The sequence below is a fragment of the Scyliorhinus torazame genome, chromosome 5, assembly GCF_047496885.1.
Source record: "Scyliorhinus torazame isolate Kashiwa2021f chromosome 5, sScyTor2.1, whole genome shotgun sequence".
Taxonomy (NCBI): domain Eukaryota; kingdom Metazoa; phylum Chordata; class Chondrichthyes; order Carcharhiniformes; family Scyliorhinidae; genus Scyliorhinus; species Scyliorhinus torazame.
The window spans coordinates 95,416,355-95,439,362 of record NC_092711.1 but is presented as its reverse complement, the minus strand read 5'-3'; the positions used below and the strand labels follow the sequence as shown (position 1 = coordinate 95,439,362).

Genomic DNA, 23,008 nt, shown 5'->3' with positions numbered 1-23,008 from the left:
ATTATTCTGTAAAATAGTGAATAGTCAGAATTAACGATGGAGAGGGAAACAGAGAGGCACCAGTGACTGTGATTGAACCCAACCAGAGTCAGAAACATCAGATGAGGGATGAGAGAGAGGAAATAGTACAAAACGCTTTAAAAACTCTGCATGGTTGCACAGGAGAACTTTGAGAAATGAGGCATAGCAGATCACCAATTCACAATTCATCACATTTTTAAATGAATTCATCTCAAATGTTAAGAAAGTTATTTTGTTTTAACAGTTTGATGTTTAAATGGTGCAGGTATTACCCAGCATGCCCCGCGGCAGTGAATGTGTCCCATTCGCTCCACAGGAACCCAGTGCGCAGGCGCAGTACCACTTTGTTCGGAGCCCTGCGAGTACGGGAGAGGCTTTTTGGGCGGGTGAGTCGGTGGGGCGGAGGGAGGAATGGAGTCGGGATAGGGAGAGAACGGAGGCTTTATAAACACCCGGTGCAGGTCCCCCGATCGGAATAAGATTCTGCAGGTCCCCCGATCGGAATAAGATTCTGCAGGACCCGAGTTTGTAGCTGCGGGGCTTTTATCGGGAATCAGGCCCAGTTCCACCGCCGCCACCTTCCATCAGCGGAGAGCAGAGCGCATGCGCGGCCATCCTGGCTTCTTTGATCACAGAATCCCTGGAGTGTGGAATGAGGCCATTCGGCCCATCGAGTCTGCACCAACCCTTTGAAAGAGCACCCTACCTAGGCCCACACTTCACCCTATCCCCACTTGACCTGTGGAAGGAAACCAGAGCAGCCGGAGGAAGCCCACGCAGAAACGGGGAGAATGTGCAAACTCCACAGTCACTCAAGGCCGGAATTCAACCCAGGTCCCTGGCGCTGTGAGACCGCGATGCTAACCATTCTGCCACCATGACACCCAAGGGGCTTCAGGGTTCCAGTGACCAGGAGAGAAAATGTATGACTCATTGATTGAAAGGTCCAGTTTACTGTTTTGAGGGGGGACTTGCTTCATGGTAGCACAGCGATTAGCACAGTTGCTTCACAGCTTGAGGGTCCCAGGTTCGATTCCCTGTTTGAGTCACTGACTGTGCAGAGTCTGCACGTTCTCCCTATGTCTGCGTGGGTTTCCTCTGGATGCTCACGTTCCTCCCACAGTCCAAAGATGTGTGGGTTAGGTGGATTGGCCATGATAAATTGCCCTTGATGTCCCAAAAAAAGGTTAGGTAGGGTTACTGGGTTACGTGGCAAGGGTGCAGGTGTGAGCTTGAGTAGGCTGCTCTTTCCAAAGGTCGATGCAGACTTGATGGGCTGAATGGCCTGCTTATGCACTGTAAATTCTATGTATGTATGTATTGAAAATGAAAATCGCATATTGTCACGAGTAGGCTTCAATGAAGTTACTGTGAAAAGCCCCTAGTCGCCACATTCCGGCGCCTATTCGGGGAGGCTGGTACGGGAATCGAACCATGCTGCTGGCCTGCCTTGGTCTGCATTAAAAGCCAGTGAATTAGCCCAGTGTGCTAAACCAGCTAAATCAGGGTGCATCTGATGCCATTTTAATAACAGAAGAATAAGATAATCAGAATTAGCAGCAGGAGAAGGCCATTCAAACCATTGAGGCTGCTCTGCCATTTAATAAACCCATGGTTCATCTGATCATTAACTCCATTTTCCTCCTGTCCCTAACAAGTAAAATGTTGTGTAACACAGCCTTGAATATACTCCATGGCCCAGCCTCCACTGTTTACTGGGGGAAAGAATTTCACCAGCTACTGGTTCTCTGAGAGAAGCAATTTATCCTGTTCTCCGTCTTAAGCCCTTATGTTTAAACTGTCCCTGCAGTTTTAGATTCCCTATTGAGGGCAAGCACCTTCCAGCACTTTCCCTGTAAACTGCCCTCAAATACTTATATGCTTCAGTAAGATCGCCTCTCGTTTATCTAAAATCCGTTTCACACTTGGTCAACATTTCCTTATGAAACCAACTCCTTCTAGCCAGGAATCAGCTCAGTGAATGTTGTCGGAACTGCTTCCAATTAAGTAAAACCCATCTTAAGTAATCCTACACCAGGAAACAGAAGGAGAGAATGTTATGAATTTGCATCCCTGACTGACGGACTTTGAAAACTCCTTAAACTCCTTTTACAAGACGTTAAAATGGGAGTAGTTACACCGCAATCTCAAATCAAGAAAAAATGTTTCTCTCTCAATTTGTAACCACAATTGCCACATGACTCTTGTAATCTCCTTTTCCAGGGAGTTAGAAGATTTGAAGACTGTGATTTTGCTCTGATTCCAGAGAATTCTTTCGAGCTGCTGCTCCAGCAGCAGGGTTTAAATTTGAAACCAGTGAAATTGTTCCAGAGGTGAGTATTGTTGAGCATTAATCTTTAATTTAGAGTTTTTAGTGTTGTGCTTTGTTATCTATGCTCTGGTTCCATGGCTCTGGGGCAGGTTTGGCTCCTTTACTGTGGATCTGATTCCATATTTCACCCATTGCTCTGTTATGCCTCTGCCCTCCCTGATCACCTCTCTGCCATTGTTTAACTTCTTCTGCCTCTAATAGTGGATTTATTTTATTTTATTAATTTTTCCATTAAGGGGCAATTTACGTGGCCAATCCACCTACCCTGCACATCTTTGGGTTCTTCGGGTAAGACCCACGCATATACGGGGAGCAGTGACCCAGGGATGGGTTCGAACCCGGGTCCTTGGCGCTGTGAAGTAGATAGTAGATTTATTTTAACCACGTTTGGTATTTTACCTGTTATTTCTTTCAATTTGTCTGAATGAAGATTTCATTGCTGCCCATCCCTCGGCTATGTGCTGCTGATTTACCATCTTTATCTTCCCAGTTTTTCCTGAACTGGAGATCATTTCTCTTCTGTTCATCAGTTGATATTAACCATCAAATTCTGCACCACAGTCCGGTTGCGGCAATGACCAGCTAAGCCGCACGTTTCGGTGGCTCCAGCTCCAACGGACCTTCGGGCTCTTTTAAGAGCCCCAACGGGAAATTTTCGCACGACGAAACCTGGTGTGGGGTGAGTGAGTAGGGAGTCGTCCACCCCCCCCCCCCCCACGAAAGAGGAAAATATCGGCGGCGGCTGCAGCGCGAGGAATCCTCGGGACAGAAAGGGAGAAGACACAAGATAGCGGCGGAGAAAGTCCAGGCGACATGGGGGCCCGAGCAAGACAAATTCTTGAGACGGTGTGTGGAGCTACTAAAGAGGGAGGTGCTGACCCCGATGCTACAGGCAATTGAGGGGCTCAAGGAGGCACAAAGGACCCAGGAGACAGAGCTCCGCGTGGTGGAGCAGAAGGTGATGGATAATGAGGACGAGATCCTGGGCCTGGCGGTCAAAACACAGACGCACGAGGCGCTCCACAAAAAGTGCATTGAAAGGATTGAGGCCCTAGAAAACAGAGCGCGAAGGAAGAACCTTCGGATACTGGGTCTCCCTGAGGGAGTGGAAGGAGCGGATTGCGGGGCCTATGTAAGCACGATGCTGAGCTCGTTGATGGGAGCTGAGGCCCCTGCGGCGGGCCCCTTAGAGGTGGAGGGGGCCCATCGGATCCCGGCGAGAAGACCAAAAGCGGGAGAACCACCTAGGGCGACAATCGTGCGATTTCACCGCCTTAAAGATAGAGAAGAGGTCCTGAGATGGCTAAAAAAGTACGGAGTAGCAGAGGTGAGAATGCAGTGGTACGGGTGTACCAGGATTGGAGTGCGGAGGTGGCGAGAAGGAGGGCGAGTTTTAACCGAGCCAAGGAGGTGTTACACAAAAAGGTGAAGTTCGGGATGCTGCAGCCGGCACGACTATGGGTCACGTACCAGGAGAGACATCACTATTTCGAAACGGCGGAAGAAGCATGGACCTTTATTAAAGAGGAGAAATTGGATCGGAACTGAGGGACTGATACTGTAGGGAATGTTATTGTCGATGTAAATAGAGAAGTAAATTGGGAAGGGGGGAGACACTAAGAAATGTGGGCGCCGGTGAGTGGGAAAGAAGGGACATAGGCGGAGAATGAGGAATGGGAGTGGGAGGGGAAAGGGAGCTGCGCCACAAGAGGCGGGTCAGATATAGGGATGTTCCCGCGCCAGAAAGATAATGGCGGGAAGACAGGCGCAAGGCAGATGGGAGTTTCCCACACGGGGGGGGGGGGGTCAGGGAGGGAGCAGGAGTAGCCGGGGTCAGTTGAAGTCAGCTGACTTGCGGAAGTAATATGGGGGGAGCAATCCCGCTAGAAGGGGATCTAGCGGGGGGAGGGGGTTGGGGGGGGATAACTGGGTTGCTGCTGCGGAAATCAAAGAGGAAATGGCTAAAGAGTGGGTGGACGGGGATGGAATGCGACGCCTGGGGAGCGAGTGGGAGCACGGAGGCGGGACACGGGACTGGCCTAGAGAAGGTGATGGCTAGTCGACACGGGAAGGGGGCAGGTAGCCCTCTAGTGAGGCTGATCACGTGGAACGTGAGAGGCCTGAATGGACCGATTACAAAGGCCCGAGTGCTCGCACACTTGAAAGGACTAAGGGCAGACGTGGCTATGCTCCAGGAGACGCACCTGAAGGTGGCGGACCAAGTTAGGTTAAGGAAAGGATGGGTGGGATAGGTGTTCCACTCAGGGCTAGATGCAAAGAATAGAGGGGTGGCCATATTGGTGGGGAAACGGGTAGCATTTGAAGCAAGGAGCATTGTAGCAAATAGCGGAGGAAGATATGTAATGGTGAGTGGCAGGCTGGAGGGAATGGAGGTCGTGCTGGTTAACGTATATGCCCCGAATTGGGACGATGCGGGATTTATGAGACGGATGTTGGGTCGTATACCGGACCTGGAGGTAGGAAACTTGATATTGGGAGGGGACTTCAACATCGTGCTGGACCCAGGGTTAGATAGATCCAGATCTAAGACCGGAAGAAGGCCGGCAACGGCCAAGGTGCTCAAGGGGTTTATGGACCAAATGGGGGGAGTGGATCCATGGCGATTTCTTAGACCGAGGGCCATAAAGTGTACTCCCGGATAGATTTTATTGTTCTGGGAAGGTCGTTGATCTCAAGGGTGGAAGAAGCTGAGTATTCAGCCATAGCGGTTTCGGACCATGCCCCACACTGGGTGGACCTGGAACTAGGAGAGGAAAGGGAGCAGCGAGCACTCTGGCGATTAGATGTGGGATTGATGGCGGATGAGGGAGTGTGTGGAAGAGCGCGGGGATGTATTGAGAGGTACCTGGAGGCCAATGACGACGGGGAGGTCCGAGTGGGAGTGGTTTGGGAAGCACTAAAAGCGGTGGTCAGAGGAGAGCTGATCTCCGTTAGGGCCCACAAAGGGAAAACAGAGGCCAAGGAAAGGGAAAGATTACTGGGGGAGATTTTAAGGGTGGACAGGGAATTTGCGGAGACCCCGGAGGAGGGACTGTACAGGGAGAGAAGACGACTCCAGGCGGAGTTCGACCTTTTGACCACAAGAAGGGCGGAGGTGCTGTGGAGGAAGGCACAGGGGAGGAGGTATGAATATGGGGAAAAGGCTAGACGCCTGCTGGCCCATCAGCTGCAAAAGAGGACAGCAGCGAGGGAGATAGGGGGAATTAGAGACGAAAAGGGAGCTATGGTGCGGAGAGCAGGGAAGATAAACGAGGTGTTTAAGACCTTTTATGAAGGACTGTATAGGTCCCAACCCACGGAGGGAGAGGAGTGGATGCGGCAGTTCCTGGATCAATTGAGGTTCCCAAGGGTGGAGGAGCAGGAGGTGGAAGGCCTGGGGGCACCGATTGGGGTGGACGAGGTTGTTAAGGGGCTGGGGAATATGCAAGCAGGGAAGGCTCCGGGACCAGACGGGTTCCCGGTGGAATTTTATAGAAAATACGTGGACTTGTTGGCCCCGCTGTTGGTGAGGACGTTTAATGAGGCCAGGGAAGGAGGGACTTTACCCCCGACAATGTCGGAGGCGACGATATCGCTAATTCTGAAGCGGGATAAAGATCCGTTGCAGTGCGGGTCCTATATACCTATTTCATTATTGAATGTGGACGCCAAATTGCTGGCAAAGGTACTGGCATCGAGGATAGAGGACTGTGTCCCGGGGGTGGTGCACGAAGACCAGACAGGGTTCGTAAAGGGGAGACAACTGAATGTCAACGTGCAACGACTATTAGGGGTGATAATGATGCCCCCAGTGGAGGGGGAGGCAGAGATAGTGGCGGCAATGGATGCAGAGAAGGCATTTGATAGGGTGGAGTGGGAGTACTTATGGGAGGTGTTAAGGAGGTTTGGGTTTGGGAACGGGTTTATTAGCTGGGTCAAACTCCTTTATGGGGCCCCAACGGCAAGTGTGGTCACAGGGCGGCAAAGATCGGAGTATTTCCGACTATATAGGGGAACAAGACAGGGATGCCCGCTATCTCCATTGTTGTTCGCGTTGGCAATTGAACCTCTGGCCATGGCGTTGAGAGACTCCAGGAAATGGAGAGGGGTGATTAGAGGGGGAGAAGAACACCGAGTGTCGCTATACGCAGATGACCTACTGTTGTATGTGACAGACCCAGTGGGGGGGATGACAGAGGTCATGCAGATATTGAGGGAGTTCGGAGATTTCTCGGGATATAGGCTTAACATGGGGAAGAGTGAACTATTCGTGATACACCTTGGGGACCAGAGTAGAGAGATAGAAGGCCTGCCTCTAAGGAAAGTGGAAAGAAACTTCCGATACCTGGGGATTCAAATCGCTAGGAGCTGGGGAACCCTACACAGACTTAATCTGACACGATTGGTAGAACAAATGGAGGAGGACTTCAAGAGGTGGGACATGCAGCCTCTGTCGTTGGCGGGCAGAGTGCATGCAATTAAGATGATGGTCCTCCCGAGGTTCTTATTTGTATTTCAATGTCTCCCTATACTAATCACTAAGACCTTTTTTAAAAAAATAGACAGGAGCATCACGAGCTTCGTGTGGGCAGGGAAAGTCCCGAGGGTAAGGAGGGGGTTCCTACAACGTAGCAGAGACAGAGGCGGATTGGCGCTACCGAATTTGGGCGACTACTATTGGGCCGCCAATGTGGCGATGATTCGTAAATGGATGATGGAGGGAGAGGGAGCGGCGTGGAAAAGATTGGAGAGAAAGTCCTGGAAAGGGACGAGCCGAGAGGCGCTGGTGACGGCGCCGCTACCGCTCTCACCAAAAAGGTTTACCACGAATCCAGTGGCGGTGGCAACATTGAATATTTGGGGACAATGGAGGCGACAGAGAAGTGCGCGGGGAGCCCTGGTGGGGTCCCCAATCAGGAACAACCACAGGTTTGCCCCAGGAAGGATGGATGGAGGATTTCAGAGCTGGCACCAGTTGGGAATTAGGAGGGTGGGAGATTTATTTATAGATGGGACGTTTGCGAGCTTGGGAGCATTGGAGGAAAAGTATAAGTTGCCCCGGGGAAACTTCCTTAGATATATGCAGGTGAGGGCGTTCACAAGACAACAGATGAGGGAATTTCCGCTGCTCCCGGCACAGGGGATCCAGGACAGGGTGCTTTCAGGGGTGTGGGTCGGAGAGGGCAAGGTGTCAGAGATATACCGAGAGATGAGGGAAGAGGGGGAGGAGCTGGTGGGTGAATTAAAAGGAAAGTGGGAAGAAGAGCTGGGGGAGGAGATAGAGGAGGGTATGTGGGCTGATGCCCTAAGCAGGGTAAATTCCTCTTCCTCGTGCGCCAGGCTTAGCCTGATTCAATTCAAGGTGCTACATAGAGCACACATAACGGGAGCAAGGTTGAGCAGGTTCTTCGGAGTGGAGGACAAGTGTGGGAGGTGTGGCGGAAGCCCGGCAAACCACGCACATATGTTTTGGTCGTGCCTGGCACTGGAAGGGTATTGGAAGGGAGTGACGGGAGTGATTTCGAAGGTGGTGAAGGTCCGGGTCAAACCAGGCTGGGGGCTAGCTTTATTTGGAGTTGCGGATGAGCCGGGAGTGCAGGAGGCGAAAGAGGCCGACGTTGTGGCCTTTGCGTCCCTAGTAGCCCGGTGTAGGATTTTACTCATGTGGAAGGAAGCGAAACCCCCCGGACTGGAGGCCTGGATAAATGATATGGCGGGGTTCATAAAACTGGAGCAGATGAAGTTTGCGCTGAGAGGATCGGCTCAAGGGTTCACCAGGCGGTGGCAGCCATTTCTCGACTACCTAGGGGAACGTTAGAGGGAAGACAGATGACCAGCAGCAGCAACCCAGGGGGGAGGGGGGGGGTTGGAAAGTTTTAGTTTATGTTAAATGATTAGTTTACCATGTTGATTAGCCATTTGTTCACTGTTAAATTTTCTTTTTTGTTATGTTTGATGTGTAAGGGGAAAAATTGTGATCGAAAAATTTTCAATAAAATATTTTTTTAAAATAAAAAAATTCTGCACCATATTTATTCTCTGTAATTGAAGATTTGGAATTACTATCTGATCAGCCATGATCTTATTAAATGGTGGAGCAGGCTTGAGGGGCTGAATGGCTCCTGCTCCTTGTTCGTATTGATGCTGCACACTCTGAGATATTATCTGTTTCTCCTGCCACAATTACTTGCTGACATATTGAGTATTTTCAGCAACAACAGTATTTTGCTATTATTTTGTTGGAGGTGTTTCTCACAGAACCCAAGTTTAGAAGCAGAGATTAAGAACGGATTTGTATTGCGGAGGGTGTTGGTTGTGGAGGTTAGTCTCTGGCCTCCAGTTACAGTCCTTTTTCACAGAATGATTGAATGATTACAATACAGATGGAGGCCATTCAGCTCATCATACCCATGCTGGCTCATCCCATTCCCCTGCCCTTTCTTCTCTTCCTTGCAGCATTTCTTCTTTCCAAGGTCTTATCCAATTCGCTTTGGTTTGTTGTAGCAATTTGGCTGGAGTGGCGATGCAGGAGAAGCTGCTGGGTTTAACCCCAAGGACTTTGTAACCCAGTATTGAGCAATATTTTCAGGTGCAAAGTTGTCAAGGGAGGTACGGGGAATGACACTAAGTCATCATCCTTGTTTGGAGAGTCGGTGCAGACACGATGGGCCTTCTGCACCCGAACAATTCAGTGATTGGGGTGTTCTACGATAGTTTGCTCTCTGGTCAGCTCTAGCATGTGCTGCTCTAAGAAACTGTCCCAAAAAGACTCTGCGAGCTCATCTGCCTGGCTACCTTTACCAATCTGATTCGCCCAATCTATGTGTAGATTTAAATCACCCATGATTATTGCTGTACTTTTCTCACAAGCCATTGTCCCTCCCTGTATTCTCCGTCCGTCCTACAGTGTGGTTACTGTTCAGGGGCCTAGAAACTACTCCCACAAGTGACTTCCTACCTTTATCATTTCTTATCGATACCCAACCTGATTGTGCATCTTGATCTCCATAACTAAGGTCATCTCTCTCTATTGTACTAATGCCGTCCTTAATTAACAGAGCTGTCCCTCCGCATATTCCCAGCTTCCTGTCCTTCTGAAAAGTCACGCAGCCTTGAGTATTCAGGTCCCAGCCCTTGTCATCTTGCAGCCATGTCTCTGTCATGACTATCAGATCACAGTACCTGGAGTACGGTGCACACTTTTAGTCTCCTTAACTGAGGAGGGTGATTCTTGCATTGGGAGCAATTCAGAGAAGGATCAGCGGGCTGATTCCTGGGATGAAGGTGTTGTGTTGTGAGGAAATGTTGCGTCTGTACTCATTGGAGTTTAGAGGTGACCATATTGAAACAGATAAGATTCTGAGGGAACATGATAGGGGAGATGAAGAGAGGATGTTTCCCTCCTGGGGGATTCTGGAACAAGTGGGTCCCCATTTCTGATGGAGATGAGGGGAAATGTCTTCCCTCAGAGGGTGGTTAGTCTTTGCAATTCTCTTCCCCAGAGAGCAGTGGAGGCTGCACCATTAAATATATTCAAGGCTCAGTTAGAGTTTTGATCAGAAATGGAGTCGAGGGTTACGGGTGACAGGAAGGAAACAAAGTTAAGGTCACAATCCGATCAGCTGTGATCTTATTAAACAGAAAAACAGGTTTGATGGGCCGAATGGCCTACTGCTGCTCTTATTTCTGAGGATATATGATCTCTTGGTCGCGAACAGGAAACGCTGTGTGTCGATCAGCATGAATTACCACCTTCTGGAGAATAAGGAGTGTGTATCTTAGATACAGCAGAGTGAGAATGGAGGGAGGGAGAGAGTGTGTGACAGCAACTAGAATTGTCTGTCCTGAATTTGTGAGCTGTATTGACAGTGATGATATTTGTAAACTCCTTTAACAGGATATTCAAAGGGGAGGATTTGCAGCAAGAAATCTCAAACCCAACTTCACATCCCAAGATCTGACGGAGTCGGCCATCAGTCATTTTACCATCAGTGTGACTGGAAAAGCACCGAGACTCCCGCACCAGGGGGGGGATCCGTGGAAACGTGGCAATTGTGGGAAGGGAATCACTTCCCCATCTCATTGACACACTCACACCGGGGAGAGACCGTTCACCTGCTCTCAGTGTGGGAAAGGACTTACTGCTTCATCCAACCTGCTGACACACCAGTGAGGTCACAACGGGGTCACACTGTTCACCTGCTTCGTGGGGGAAGGGAGTTACTACTTCTTCCAGTCTACGCAAACACCAGCAAGTGCACACTGAGGAGAGACCATTTACCTGCTCGCTGTGTGGGAAGAGATTCGTCCATTCATTCAGTCTGCTTACACACTGGCGACTTCACACTGAGATGCCGTTCATCTGCTCCGTGTGTGGGAAGGGATTCGGAGATTCATTCAAACTGCTCACACACTTTCGAATTCACACTGGGGAGAGGCCTTTTATCTGTTCTGTGTGTGGGAAGGGATTTGCTCAGTTATGCAGCCAACTGAGACACCAGCGAATTCACACTGGGGAGATGCCGTTTATCTGCTCCGTGTGTGGGAAGGGATTCGGAGATTCATCCAACCTGCACACACACTCCCGAGTTCACACTGGAGAGAGGCCATACACCTGTTCTGACTGTGGGAAGGGATTCACTCAGTTGTCCAGCCTGCTAACACACCAGCGAGTTCACTCTGGGGAGAGACCATTCACCTGCTCCGTGTGTCGGAAGGAATTTGGAGATCCATCCAGCCTGAGCAGACACCAGCGAATTCATACTGGGGAGAAGCCGTTTACTTGTTCAGTTTGTGGAAACAGATTTATTGATTCAATCCACCTGCAGAGACACCAGCGAGTTCACACTGGGGAGAAGCCATTCACCTGCTCAGTGTGTGGGAAGGGATTCACTCAGTTATCCAACCTGCAGACACACCAGCGAGTTCACACTGGGGAGAGACCGTTCACCTGCTCAGTGTGTGGGAAGAGATTTGTTAATTCATCCAACTTGCTAACACACCAGCGACTTCACACTGATGAGAAGCCGTTTATCTGTTCCGTGTGTGGGAAAGGATTCAGAAGTACAGCCCACTTGCAGAAACACCAGCGAGTTCACAAGTCATTACAGGGGTTGGATTCTGCTGTTATTGCTACTATTCGTCACATCCAGGACTGAACCCTGTTCATTTTGACAGTTGATGACGTGGGAGCGTCTGCACTGGCCGGTGTCCCAATTTTCATTTCTGTCGGCTGAATCTCTGAGCAAGGGCACATTTCCACTGAAATGATCCACAGAAGCAGATGTAATACATTAATTTTATCCTGAACAGTTGATGAATGTAGGAATTTATTATATATATTGTATCATATATATCTGTTGCAGTGATATTTTTAAAAATCCATGTTTAACATCTAGGCAGGTGGTGTGTCTGCAAGATATGCAATTAAGATGTTGTAAAAGTTGGATAATCATTGATTTAAAAAAAATAAATTCAGAGTACCCAATTATTTTTTTTCCCCCAACTAAGGGGAAATCCACCTAGCCTGCACAGCTTTTGGGTTGTGGGGGTGAAACCCACGCAGACACGGGGAGAATATGCAAACTCCAGACCGACAGTGACCTAGAGCTGCGATTCGAATCCCTGTCCTCAGCGCCGTAGTCCCAGTGTTAACCACTGCCCCACCTTGCTGCCCAGGGGATAATTATTGATGCTAACCATTTAATTGTTTAAACTATATTGTGCTAATGGAAATTTCTTCAAGGAAAAACTGTTCCCTGGGGTTCAGTTAATTGAGGGATTGTGTTTAGTCTTATTAAGATGGACATGAGACTGTTCGTGGAAAGAGATGTATTTAATGGGTGGAGCCAGGTCTGCAGCAAGCAGTTTAACTTTTAGTCTGCCAAAGACAGAACGACTTGCAGGTTGTGCCTGAATGGATGTCTCACATTTGCTGAGAGCAACTCTCTACACAGGATAGTAAGTAACGCTGGGTTTGCTAACTTTTGACCTATAATAGGCTTTGCTTAATTGGAGATAGAGAAGGTATAAGTTAGTAGTTAAATTGTTTAATTTTATTGTAAAGAATTGTTTAACTGTTAATTGTAAGCTATTTTCTGTGATAACAATGTAGTTGGAACTGTGTTAATAATAAAGTTTGTTTCAAAATAAAAGATCCCTATTGGCCAGTGGAATAATTCCGTGGGTTGGCAGCGCTCCAAAGACTTGGAGACTTGGGCGGAGAGATGGCAGATGGAGTTTAATCCGGACAAATGTAAGGTAATGCATTTTGGAAGGTCTAATGCAGGTAGGGAATATACAGTGAATGATAGAACCCTCAAGAGTATTGAAAGTCAGAGAGATCTAGGTGTACAGGTCCACAGGTCACTGCAAGGGGCAACACCGGTGGAGAAGGTAGTCAAGAAGGCATACGGCATGCTTGCCTTCATTGGCCGGGGCATTGAGTATAAGAATTGACAAGTCATGTTGCAGCTGTATAGAACATTAGTGAAATGAAAAAGAAATTGCTTATTGTCACAAGTAGGCTTCAAATGAAGTTACTGTGAAAAGCCCCTAGTCGCCACATTCCGGCGCCTGTTCGGGGAGGCTGGTACAGGAATTGAACCGTGCTGCTGGCCTGTCTTGGCCTGCTTTCAAAGCCAGTGATTTAGCCCTGTGCTAAACCAGCCTAAGTAGTTAGGCCACACTTGGAGAAGGTGTTCGATTCTGGTCGCCACACTAGCAGAAGGATGTGGAGGCTTTAGAGAGGGTGCAGAAGAGATTTACCAGGATGTTGCCTGATATGGAGGGCATTAGCTATGAGGAGCGGTTGAATGAACTTGGTTTGTTCTCTCTGGAACAACGGAGGTTGAGGGGCGGCCTGATAGAGGTCTACAAAATTATGAGGGGCATAGACAGAGTGGATAGTCAGAGCTTTTCCCCAGCATAGAGGGATCAATTACTAGGGGGCATAGGTTTAAGGGGCAAGGTTTAGAGGAGATGTACGAGGCAAGTTTTTTGCACAGAGGGTAGTGGGTGCCTGGAACTCGCTGCCAGAGGAGGTGGTGGAAGCAGGGACGATTGTGACATTTAAGGAGCATCTTGACAAATACATGAATAGGATGGGAATAGAGGGATACAGACCCAGGAAGTGTAGAAGATTTTAGTTTAGTCGGGCAGCATGGTTGGCACGGGCGTGGAGGGCCGAAGGGCCTGTTCCTGTGCTGTACCTTTCTTTGTTCTTTGAATCTCCACTGATTTAGAATTAATACATTTAATTAAATTAACATATATTTGATTTTGGTGGGTTAGGTTTATGCACGTTAGGGAAAGTTGCGGAGAGGGGTTGACAGGCTCTTTAACAGAAAGTGGGTCCCTCTGAGGTCATTGGCAGAGCTGGAAATGCGATTTTAGTGAGTTTTTCTGATCTGTCTGAAAGCAGATTCAATAGTATCTTCCAAAGGTTAAAATACTTAAAAGGGAAGAATTTGCAGGGCTGTTAAAAAGAGCAGAGCAGTTGGATGAATCAGGGTCCTTTCAAACAAATAGCAGAGGAATGTTGGGCTGAATGGACTCCAGCAGTCTGTGAAATTGTGCCTCCTACTTTGTGCAGATTAAAAAGGACAGATTTCATTGCAGCCTCTTCCCTGTATATGTATTTAAAGAGAAGGGTTTCCATTCGCTCCGAGTGATGACATAACAATGTCTTCACTCTTCTGTGTATTTTAACCATTGAAGTCTTGCACGGCCGAATATAGTCAACAGCCTTCCTGTAGCTCTCTCTGGACACAGCAAGAAAGCGTTTGACTGCTTAACAAGAGCAGGTTCCACTGAATATGATCTAACCACAACAACAAAAACAACATCCATTTGTATAGCACCTTTAAACTTCCCAGAGATCTTCACAGATGTGAATACCAAACAGAATTTGACACTGAGCCACATAAAGAGATATTGGTTCAGTTAACCAGTCGCTCGGTCAACGAGGAAGGTTTTAAGGAATATCCTAAAGAAACAAAAAGATTGAGGGGCAGAGAGGTTTATGGAGGGAATTCCAAAACCTAGGGCGCAGGCAGCTGAAGACAAGATCCCCAGTGGTTGTACAATTGAAACCGGGGATATTGAAGAGGGCAGTATTAGTGGAGTACAGATATCTTGGAGGGAGGGCAGCACGATAGCGCAGTGGATAGCACTGCTGCCTCACAGCGTCGAGGTCCCAGGTTTGGCTCTGGGTCACTGTCCGTGTGGAGTTTGCACATTCTCCCCGTGTTTGCGTGAGTTTCGCACCCAGAACCCAAAGATGTGCAGGCTAGGTGGATTGGCCACACTAAATTGCTCCTTAATTGAAAAAAATGAATTGGATACTCTTTTTTTAAAAATAAAATTTAAAAAAAAAGATAGCTCCGAGGGTTGTCGAATTGGAGAAGACTACAGGGATGGGAGTGGGGAATTTGTGACCATATGGTGATTTGAAAATAAAAGACGCTGTGGAGTTTTTGAAAAGAATGGACCTGATTTTAACTGACCCAAATTCGCAGTCACTTGTACAGAGGTAAAATCAGGCCGAAGGAGAATTTTAAAACTGAGATGTTAATTGAACGGACAGGCACGGTAGCACAGTTGCTTCACAGCACCAGGGTCCCAGGTTCGATTCCCAGCTTGGGTCACTGTCTGTGCAGAGTCTGCACATTCTCCCCGTGTCTGCGTGGGTTTCCTCCGAGTGCTCCGGTTTCCTCCCACAGTCCAAAGATGTGCAGGTTTGGTGCTATTCTAAATTGCCCCTGGTGTCCAAAAAAGGTTGGGTGGTGTTACGGGTGGGCTTGTGTGGGGTGCTCTTTCCGAGGGCCGGTGAGGACTCGATGGGGCGAATGGCCTCCTTCTGCACTGTAAATTCTATGATGTAGATCAGGGAGCACAGGGGGTGATCGGTGAATGGGACTCGGTGTGAGTTGGGACAGTGGCAGAAAAGTTTCTCTCTTGAAGAAAACAACTGGGACAGTTCTGTACATTTCCCATCACACTGCTTATGTCTAAAGTCAAGCTGACATCACCGTGTTCCTTTGGGAGTGTGGAATCCACTGATGTCATCACATTCTATTGCGGTGATGTCATAAGATGACAGGGGAGAAAGAGAGAGACCTTCAAAGGGAACTAACTTGTTTGTGAAATGTTAGAAAAGATTTAACTGTGTTCAACACAAAGCTGTTTTATTTAAATTTTATCCAGAATATTAGCCCACGCAACTGGGTTGAAATTTATTAACATCAGCAGAAACATACCCCAATGAAGATGGATCGGTCTTGGATGTGCTTCAAAGAAGAATCCACTCACTGTAACTACTTTTACATTTTTAACATTTAGAATCATAGAATTTACAGTGCAGAAGGAGGCCATTTGGCCCATCAAGTCTGCACCAGCCCTTGGAAAGAGCACCCCACCCTAGCCCACACCTCCACCCTATCCCCGTAACCCAGTAACCCAACCTAACTGGACATTAAGGGCAATTTAGCATGGCAAACCCACCTAACCTGCGCATCATTTATTTCCAAAGATGGCATCTGGAGCATGGCGACTCTCTGCGAGCTCCCTCCCTCTGTCCCTTTTCTTTTATCTCCTATCAGCTTTCTGACCTACTAAAACTATTTTCCTCTTATATAATTCCGCACTGTAACCAATCACTGTTTTGTCGATGTACCATTTGTCATTGTTCCGTGTTGATTATTCTTGTGTCTACTATGTACGTGCTGTGTACTTTCCTCGGCCGCAGAAAAATACTTTTCACTGTACTTCGGTACAAGTGACAATAAATCATATCAAATCCAAATCATATATCTACGATGGAAATTTCAGGAGGGTCAATAATATGGAATATATATTCCAGCCATTAAATTGTTTTCCCCACTATCCAGTGTTGCCATTTTGGATGCAGATGGAAAACCAGTTACATAGATGTTTGTCAGCCAAAATTGTAAATGGATAAAGTCTATATCCGGACTAGTTGAGCAAAAATCTGCACTGTACAAGATCAGTATTAGCTGCCTTATATTAGTATGGTATTCAAACATTTGATTAAGTTGTCAACATAACTGCTACTTTGTGACGGTTTCTTTAGTTAATTCTCCGAATGGTTCAAACCACTATTTATTAACGCTGAAATTATGGCACAAAAGAAAGGGTGCAATAGGTCCATATCTACCTTATTTAGAGGCTTGAGATTTTACATATTTAAACAGTAATGGGAATACTTAGATTCTGCTGGCCTGTAAGTTTTAACTAGCGCGGTATCAGTGTCTATCCTATACCCAAACTTCCTCCAGTAACAATATAAAAAGCTGACAAAAACCATCTACGGATGGCATCAAATCAATTAAAGGAGCATTTACGCATCCTGTGTTTGTAAAATGAAAAGAACATTCAGCATGGAATAGTTTTATTTCCATCTACTTGACTTCAATTTTACAAAACCAGAGAAGAACAACAGCTCCAAATGCATCACTTTCATCTTTTATTTAGAAATTGTATGAGCAAATTGTTCACCATGATCAAGGTGAGAAATGGTGGTTTAATTGCTGGCTGTGCACGCTTCCATCTTTGGTTTTTGGCATAAACAATCGGCAAACATTCCCAGTCAGGTCGAGCAGATTTGATTCTGAGCACAGTTCCCTGCAATGGCCCATACTTCTCACACCGAGCAACAATCTGTACCTTATAAATAAATGTTTAAGCACATGGTTGCTGCATCACTTGCTGAACCAGGAATGAAGCATAATTTTGGCTTCAAGTTCTGACTTGCTGTTGGGTACATTAAAGTAAACTTTAAAGTCTCCCGGCCAGCCAGCAAATGCTATAATCAAATTCATGACGCACCTATTTATGTTCCAATCACATCCTGTTAAATCACCTAACAAAAACAGCACTGTAATGTAATCGCTGAAAGCTGCATCCTGTTGTGCTATTGACATTACTTTCACTATTTCTGATACCACTCAACCTTATTGCATGCATTAGATAGGTTATTGTCAACAATTCGCTTGACTGTCAGCAGACTGGATAACGTGTGAATCTCTTCCCACTCATGGGGCAGGTTAATGGCCTCTCCCCAGTGTGAATTTGCTTGTGTGTCAGCAAGCTGGATGACTGTGTGAATCTCTTCCCACACTGGCAGCAGCTGAACGGCCTCTCCCCAGTATGAACTTGCTTGTGTGTCAGCAGGCTGGATGACTGAGTGAATGTCTTCCCACATTGGGAGCATGTGAACAGCCTCTTCCCAGTGTGAGTTCGCTGGTGTACAGTGAGGTCAGATGATGTCTTGAACCCAGTCCCACAGTAAGAGCACCTGCTCATAAAACCATCCCTTGCATGTTCCACTCCAAGGGACGCACTGTCTGAACTTGTCTGACATCCAGTACTGGAGGAGCAGAAATTTCCTCTTTAAATATTAAGATTCCGTCCCCTCTGCAAATTCCACTCCCTCGCCACTAACTCCATCCTTGTCCCTGCCAAATGTCTGAGGCAGAAGCAGCCTGTTCACAACCCTCGTGAAATATTTCACCCCTGTTGAGCTTCCAAACACATATCCACATCATCACCAAGATCACCTATTTCCACCTCAGCAACACTGCCTGACTCCGCCTTAGTGTCTTTTTATCTGCTACAGAAACCATCATTCATTCTTTTACCTCTCGACCAAATTTTTCTAACACACTCCCAGTCAGCCTCCAATGTTAAACAACCCCCTCCATCCCATCCAAAACTCTGCTGCCCATGTGTTTACTCACAAGTCTTGTTTACCCATCCCCTGTGCTCACTGATCTACAAATGATTCCCTTTCAGAAGCACCGAAAGTTGAAATTTCTCATTCTTCTATTGTGATAGTTGTGATCATCCTGATCTCTGTAATCTCCCCCCCATCACCACCTCTTGGAGATCTCTGCCCTAATTAATTCCGGCCAGTACAGCATTCCTTATTTTTCTGACGCTCCACCATTACTGGTCTTTTATCATTTGGCTGGGCCACAAGCTCTGAAATTTCCTCTTTAAAACTCTGCGACTCCCTGACTCACTTTCCTCTATTAAGATTCTCCTCAAAGCTAATATCTCCTGTGGCTCAGTGTCAATTGTTATTTTGTAACGTTTCTCTGAAAAGTCTGAAAGTTTTATTGTGGTCAAGGCACAATACAAATACGAATTATTGTCATTATATCATTGTTCTGCCTTATAAATACTCAGAGTGAAACAGTTTGATGGACATTCTGACACGAAGAAACATTTTTAAAAATTTGCCCACATCAATGATGGCGACTGCGCTTGCGCTCCGCTGCTCCTGCCCCAATAAAGATGGCGGGTGCGCATGTGCACTGCTGCGAGTGCCCAATGTAAAAGGCGAGTGCGCATGCGCATTGCTACCAGTGCGCAACTAAGATGGCGGCCGCTGAGTCCTGTCAGAAAGCTGCAGCCCCCGCTCAGGTCACCGGGTCCCGGTAGGTTATTTCTCCGGGTTTCGTGATGAATTATAGTTGTGTGGTGCCAGAACCTGCAAAAAAGCAGCTGCTTCCGTTGTTAGAATCACCAAACAGATTTCTGATTAATGAGGATGTCCAGGGTTATGGGGAACTGGCAGATAAATGGCGAGAAAGCTGAGATGAGGCGTTTCTGTCCTGTACTGACTGTGATAAAATGTGTTCAATGTTTTCACAGGATACTAGATGAGGAAGAATTACAGACAGAAATCTCAAACGTCACGTCTCGCTCTGACAGTCACTGGTTTCCTTGGAACCTGAATATCATCGGCCTTTGAATCTAGAAGGAGAAATATTTGCCTGAACTCTCAGCTTCTAAAGATTTCAAACATCAGTGTGACTGGAGAAGCACGGAGATACACACAACACGCACACCCGAGTGAGAGTGTTCCAGTGAACTGACTGCGGAAACATCAGTGTGACTGGAGAAGCACCGAGATACACACAACACACCCGAGTGAGAGTGTTCTAGAGTGACTGGAAAGTTCTTTAACCAGTTACACAGCCTGAATAAACATAACATTCACAGCGGGGAGAGACCATACCTGTGTTGTGTCTGTGGACGAGGCTTCAACTGATTGTCCAGCCTGCAGAAACACTGGGAGACCCAAAACATGGAGAAACCGTGGAAATGTGGGGACTGTGGGAAGGGATTCCGAGCCCCATCAGAGCTGGAAACCCATCGACGCAGTCACACTGGGGAGAGGCCGTTCTCCTGCTCCCAGTGTGGGAAAGGATTTACTGAAGGATACAGCCTGCAGTCACACCAGCGAGTTCACACTGGGGAGAGGCCATTCACCTGCTCTCAGTGTGGGAAAGGATTTTGTGATTCATCTAGCCTTTTGAGACACCAGCGAATTCACACTGGGGAGAGGCCATTCACTTGCTCTCAGTGTGGGAAAGGATTCAATCAATTATCCACCCTACAGAAACACCAGCGAGTTCACACCGGGGAGAGGCCGTTCTCCTGCTCCCAGTGTGGGAAAGGATTTACTGAAGTATACAGCTTGCAGTCACACCAGCGAGTTCACACCGGGGAGAGGCCATTCACCTGCTCTCAATGCGGGAAAGGATTTTGTGACTCATCCCGCCTATTGAGACACCAGCGAATTCACACTGGGGAGAGGCCATTTGCCTGCTCTCAGTGTGGGAAAGGATTTACTCAATTATCCCACCTGCAGAAACACCAGCGAGTTCACACCGGGGAGAGGCCATTCATCTGCTCTCAGTGTGGGAAGGGATTCACTCAGTTATCTCACCTGCAGTCACACCAGCGAGTTCACACCGGAGAGAGGCCATTCACCTGCTCCCAGTGTGGAAAAGGATTTTGTGATTCATCTCGTCTATTGAGACACCAGCTAATTCACACCGGGGAGAGGCCGTTCATCTGCTCTCAGTGTGGGAAAGGATTTACTGAACTATGCAGTTTGCAGAAACACCAGCGAGTTCACACTGGCGAGAGGCCATTCACCTGCTCTCAGTGTGGGACGGGATTCACTCAATTATCTCACCTTCAGAGACACCAGCGGGTTCACACTGGGGAGAGGCCATTCACCTGCTCTCAGTGTGGGAAGGGATTTACTCGGTTATCTCACCTGCGGAGACACCAGCGAGTTCATACTGGGGAGAGGCTGCTCTCAGTGTGGGAAGGGATTCACTCAGTTATCCACCCTGCGGAGACACCAGCGAGTTCACACTGGGGAGATGCCGTTCACCTCTCAATGTGAGACGGGATTGCATGATTCATCGCACCTGCTGTGACACCAACAATTTCACAATTGATTACAGGGGTTGGATTCTGCTGTTATTGTTTCTGCTCTGCATCCAGGACTGCATTTTGTTCATTCTGACAGGTGGTCAGTTGGGATGGTCGGAGGGTTTCTTTCTGCTGGACTGACCGGTCTCACCACTTTGCCTCCAGTGGGCTGATGCTCTTTGAGCCTTGTTGCTAATCCCTGGCTTCAAATTGCACAAGGATCACAGAGTGAAAGGGTGTTTGGAAGTTTGAAGATATTTAGTTTCCATTTCTGTTTCAAACCCCTCAAAGCATGTCACGTTGCCATGGAGATGGGCCCTGATGGTTACAAAGTTCTTTTGTTTAATTTATCTGGGTGTTCCTCACAGAAGAAACCTATCAGGATATGAGGGGCAAGTTGTTTGAGGTGGACTGGGAAACTGATTGGTCCAGGGAACACCTAATATTTAAGGAATTATTACATATTTACGAGAGGGTCGGTTAGCTCAGTTGGCTGTACGACTGGTTCTTGATGCAGAGCAAGGCCAACAGTGAGGATTCAACTCCCGTACTGGCTGGGGTTATTCATGAAGGCCCCACCTTCTCAAACAGGCCCCTTGCCTGAGGTGTGCTGACCCTCGGGTTAAATCGCCTCCAGTCAGCTCTCTCTCTGTCAAAGGGGAGAGCAGCCTATGGTCCTCTGGGATTTTTGCGACTTTTATTTCACATTATTATGGGCCAGGGTTTTGAGAATACCAAAGTTTGTCTTTCCTCTGGAAGGTAACTCAACAATTTATCCCAATTTTTAAGAACATCCTCATTTTACAATTTAATTTGAGGGATGTCAAACTCAAAGTCATCTGGATTTGGTTTGTCACTTTGAGTTAGAATCATTAAAACCTCCTCCAGTTTCTCTCCTTCCGTTTCAAAGTACCTGTTAAGCATATTCACATGACACACTCGGGGAGTTTTCCTTTCTGGCATTTTTACCACATAATTCACCTCACTTACTTTCCTTGCAATCTCATCAGGTCCACAAAACTTTGCTTTTAAAGGTTCACCGGCCATTGATAACAATACTAAAACTTTGTCTCCACTGGCAAAACTACAAACCTTTGCTTTCTTGTCCGCTACCGTTTCATCACATTTTGTGCAACTTTTAAATGTTGTCTCGCCAATTCCCCTGCTCTATTTAATCATTCCCTAAAGTTTGACACGTAATCCAATAATGTAAGTTCCGACTGCTCAATCACCAATTTTTCCTCAATCACTTGAAGTGGTCCTTTTACCTCATGACCAAAAATTAGTTCAAAAGGACTGAATTTGGTTGACTCATTAGGTGCATCCTTAATTGGAAACAGTACGAATGGAATTCCTTTATCCCAATCCTCTGGATAATCGTGACAATAAGGCCTCAACATTGTCTTTAACGTCTGATGCCACCTTTCTAACGCTCCCGTGATTCTGGATGGTATGCAGTTGATTTAAATTGTTTTATTCCTAAGCTATCCATAACTTCTTTGAACAACCTTTAGGTAAAATTTGGTCCTTGATTCGATTGTATTTCTGTGGGTAGTCCAGATCTAGTAAAGAATTGAAGTAACTCCTCCACAATCTTTCTAGCTGTAATATTTCTGTTGTAACTCCACCAATTTTCCTGAAATAAAAATATCCGCCTCAACCTCCACCTGTTGTTGTTCTTTTCCAACCATCTGATCAAAAGTCGTTTCTGATAATTGAACTTTGACTTTATCTTCACTCTTTGATGTCTCCCCTTGTCTTAACCTGTAACTTTGCGACCTCGTTACTACACAATCCTGAAAAATCCCAGGATATTCGTCCTTCAATACTTCAGTTGTCTGATTTTCCACTGGCTTATTAACCACAGTGGGCATCACTTCCACATGCGATCCAGCTATATCATTACCCAAGATAAACTGTATTCCTGGACAAGATAGTTTCTCTGTTGCTCTTACTACCACTTCACCACTCTTCACTGGACTTTCCAACCTTACCTTATATAATGGAACACTACTCCTCTCACCCTGAATTCCACATATTACCACCTTTTCTGGCAGTATTCTTCCCAAACTACATAACTCCTCATCTCTTACCATTAAAGATTGACTAGCTCCCGTATCTCTCAAAATTGTGACTTCTTTACCTGCTCCTCCTGATGCACATGAGCAAACTTTACCCATACAAGTAAATTCTTTACTAGCTCCCGTATCTCTCAAAATTGTGACTTCTTTACCTGCTCCTCCTGATGCACATGAGCAAACTTTACCCATACAAGTAAATTCTTTAAAGAGATCTGGCACCGTCTTATCAATCAACTCTTGATCAGCCTGTACAATCTTTTGCACCTCCTTCACTTCACTTGGGCTTTCCTTTACCACTTTAAGAAACCCCACTGTCTTA

The 23,008-nt window shown here is 47.0% G+C and overlaps 1 protein-coding gene across 6 annotated transcripts; it reads left to right on the top strand.

Moving 5' to 3' along the window:
* The first annotated feature begins 346 nt into the window (after positions 1 to 346).
* LOC140419032 (uncharacterized) lies at positions 347 to 22,274 on the top strand. 6 transcript variants are annotated; one of them, XM_072502751.1, is made up of 4 exons: positions 347 to 407; positions 2,245 to 2,354; positions 15,560 to 15,665; positions 19,031 to 22,274. In XM_072502751.1, exon 4 carries the CDS (start codon positions 19,467 to 19,469, stop codon positions 20,577 to 20,579), a length of 1,113 nt encoding a protein of 370 aa, XP_072358852.1. In that variant the 5' UTR covers positions 347 to 407; positions 2,245 to 2,354; positions 15,560 to 15,665; positions 19,031 to 19,466; the 3' UTR covers positions 20,580 to 22,274. The 6 variants fall into 6 exon arrangements, 2 of the variants coding, with proteins under 2 accessions (XP_072358852.1, XP_072358853.1); XR_011945491.1 differs by lacking the exon at positions 19,031 to 22,274 and having other exon boundaries at positions 15,560 to 15,902; XR_011945493.1 differs by lacking the exons at positions 15,560 to 15,665; positions 19,031 to 22,274 and adding an exon at positions 12,509 to 13,463.
* Positions 22,275 to 23,008: the final 734 nt, after the last annotated feature.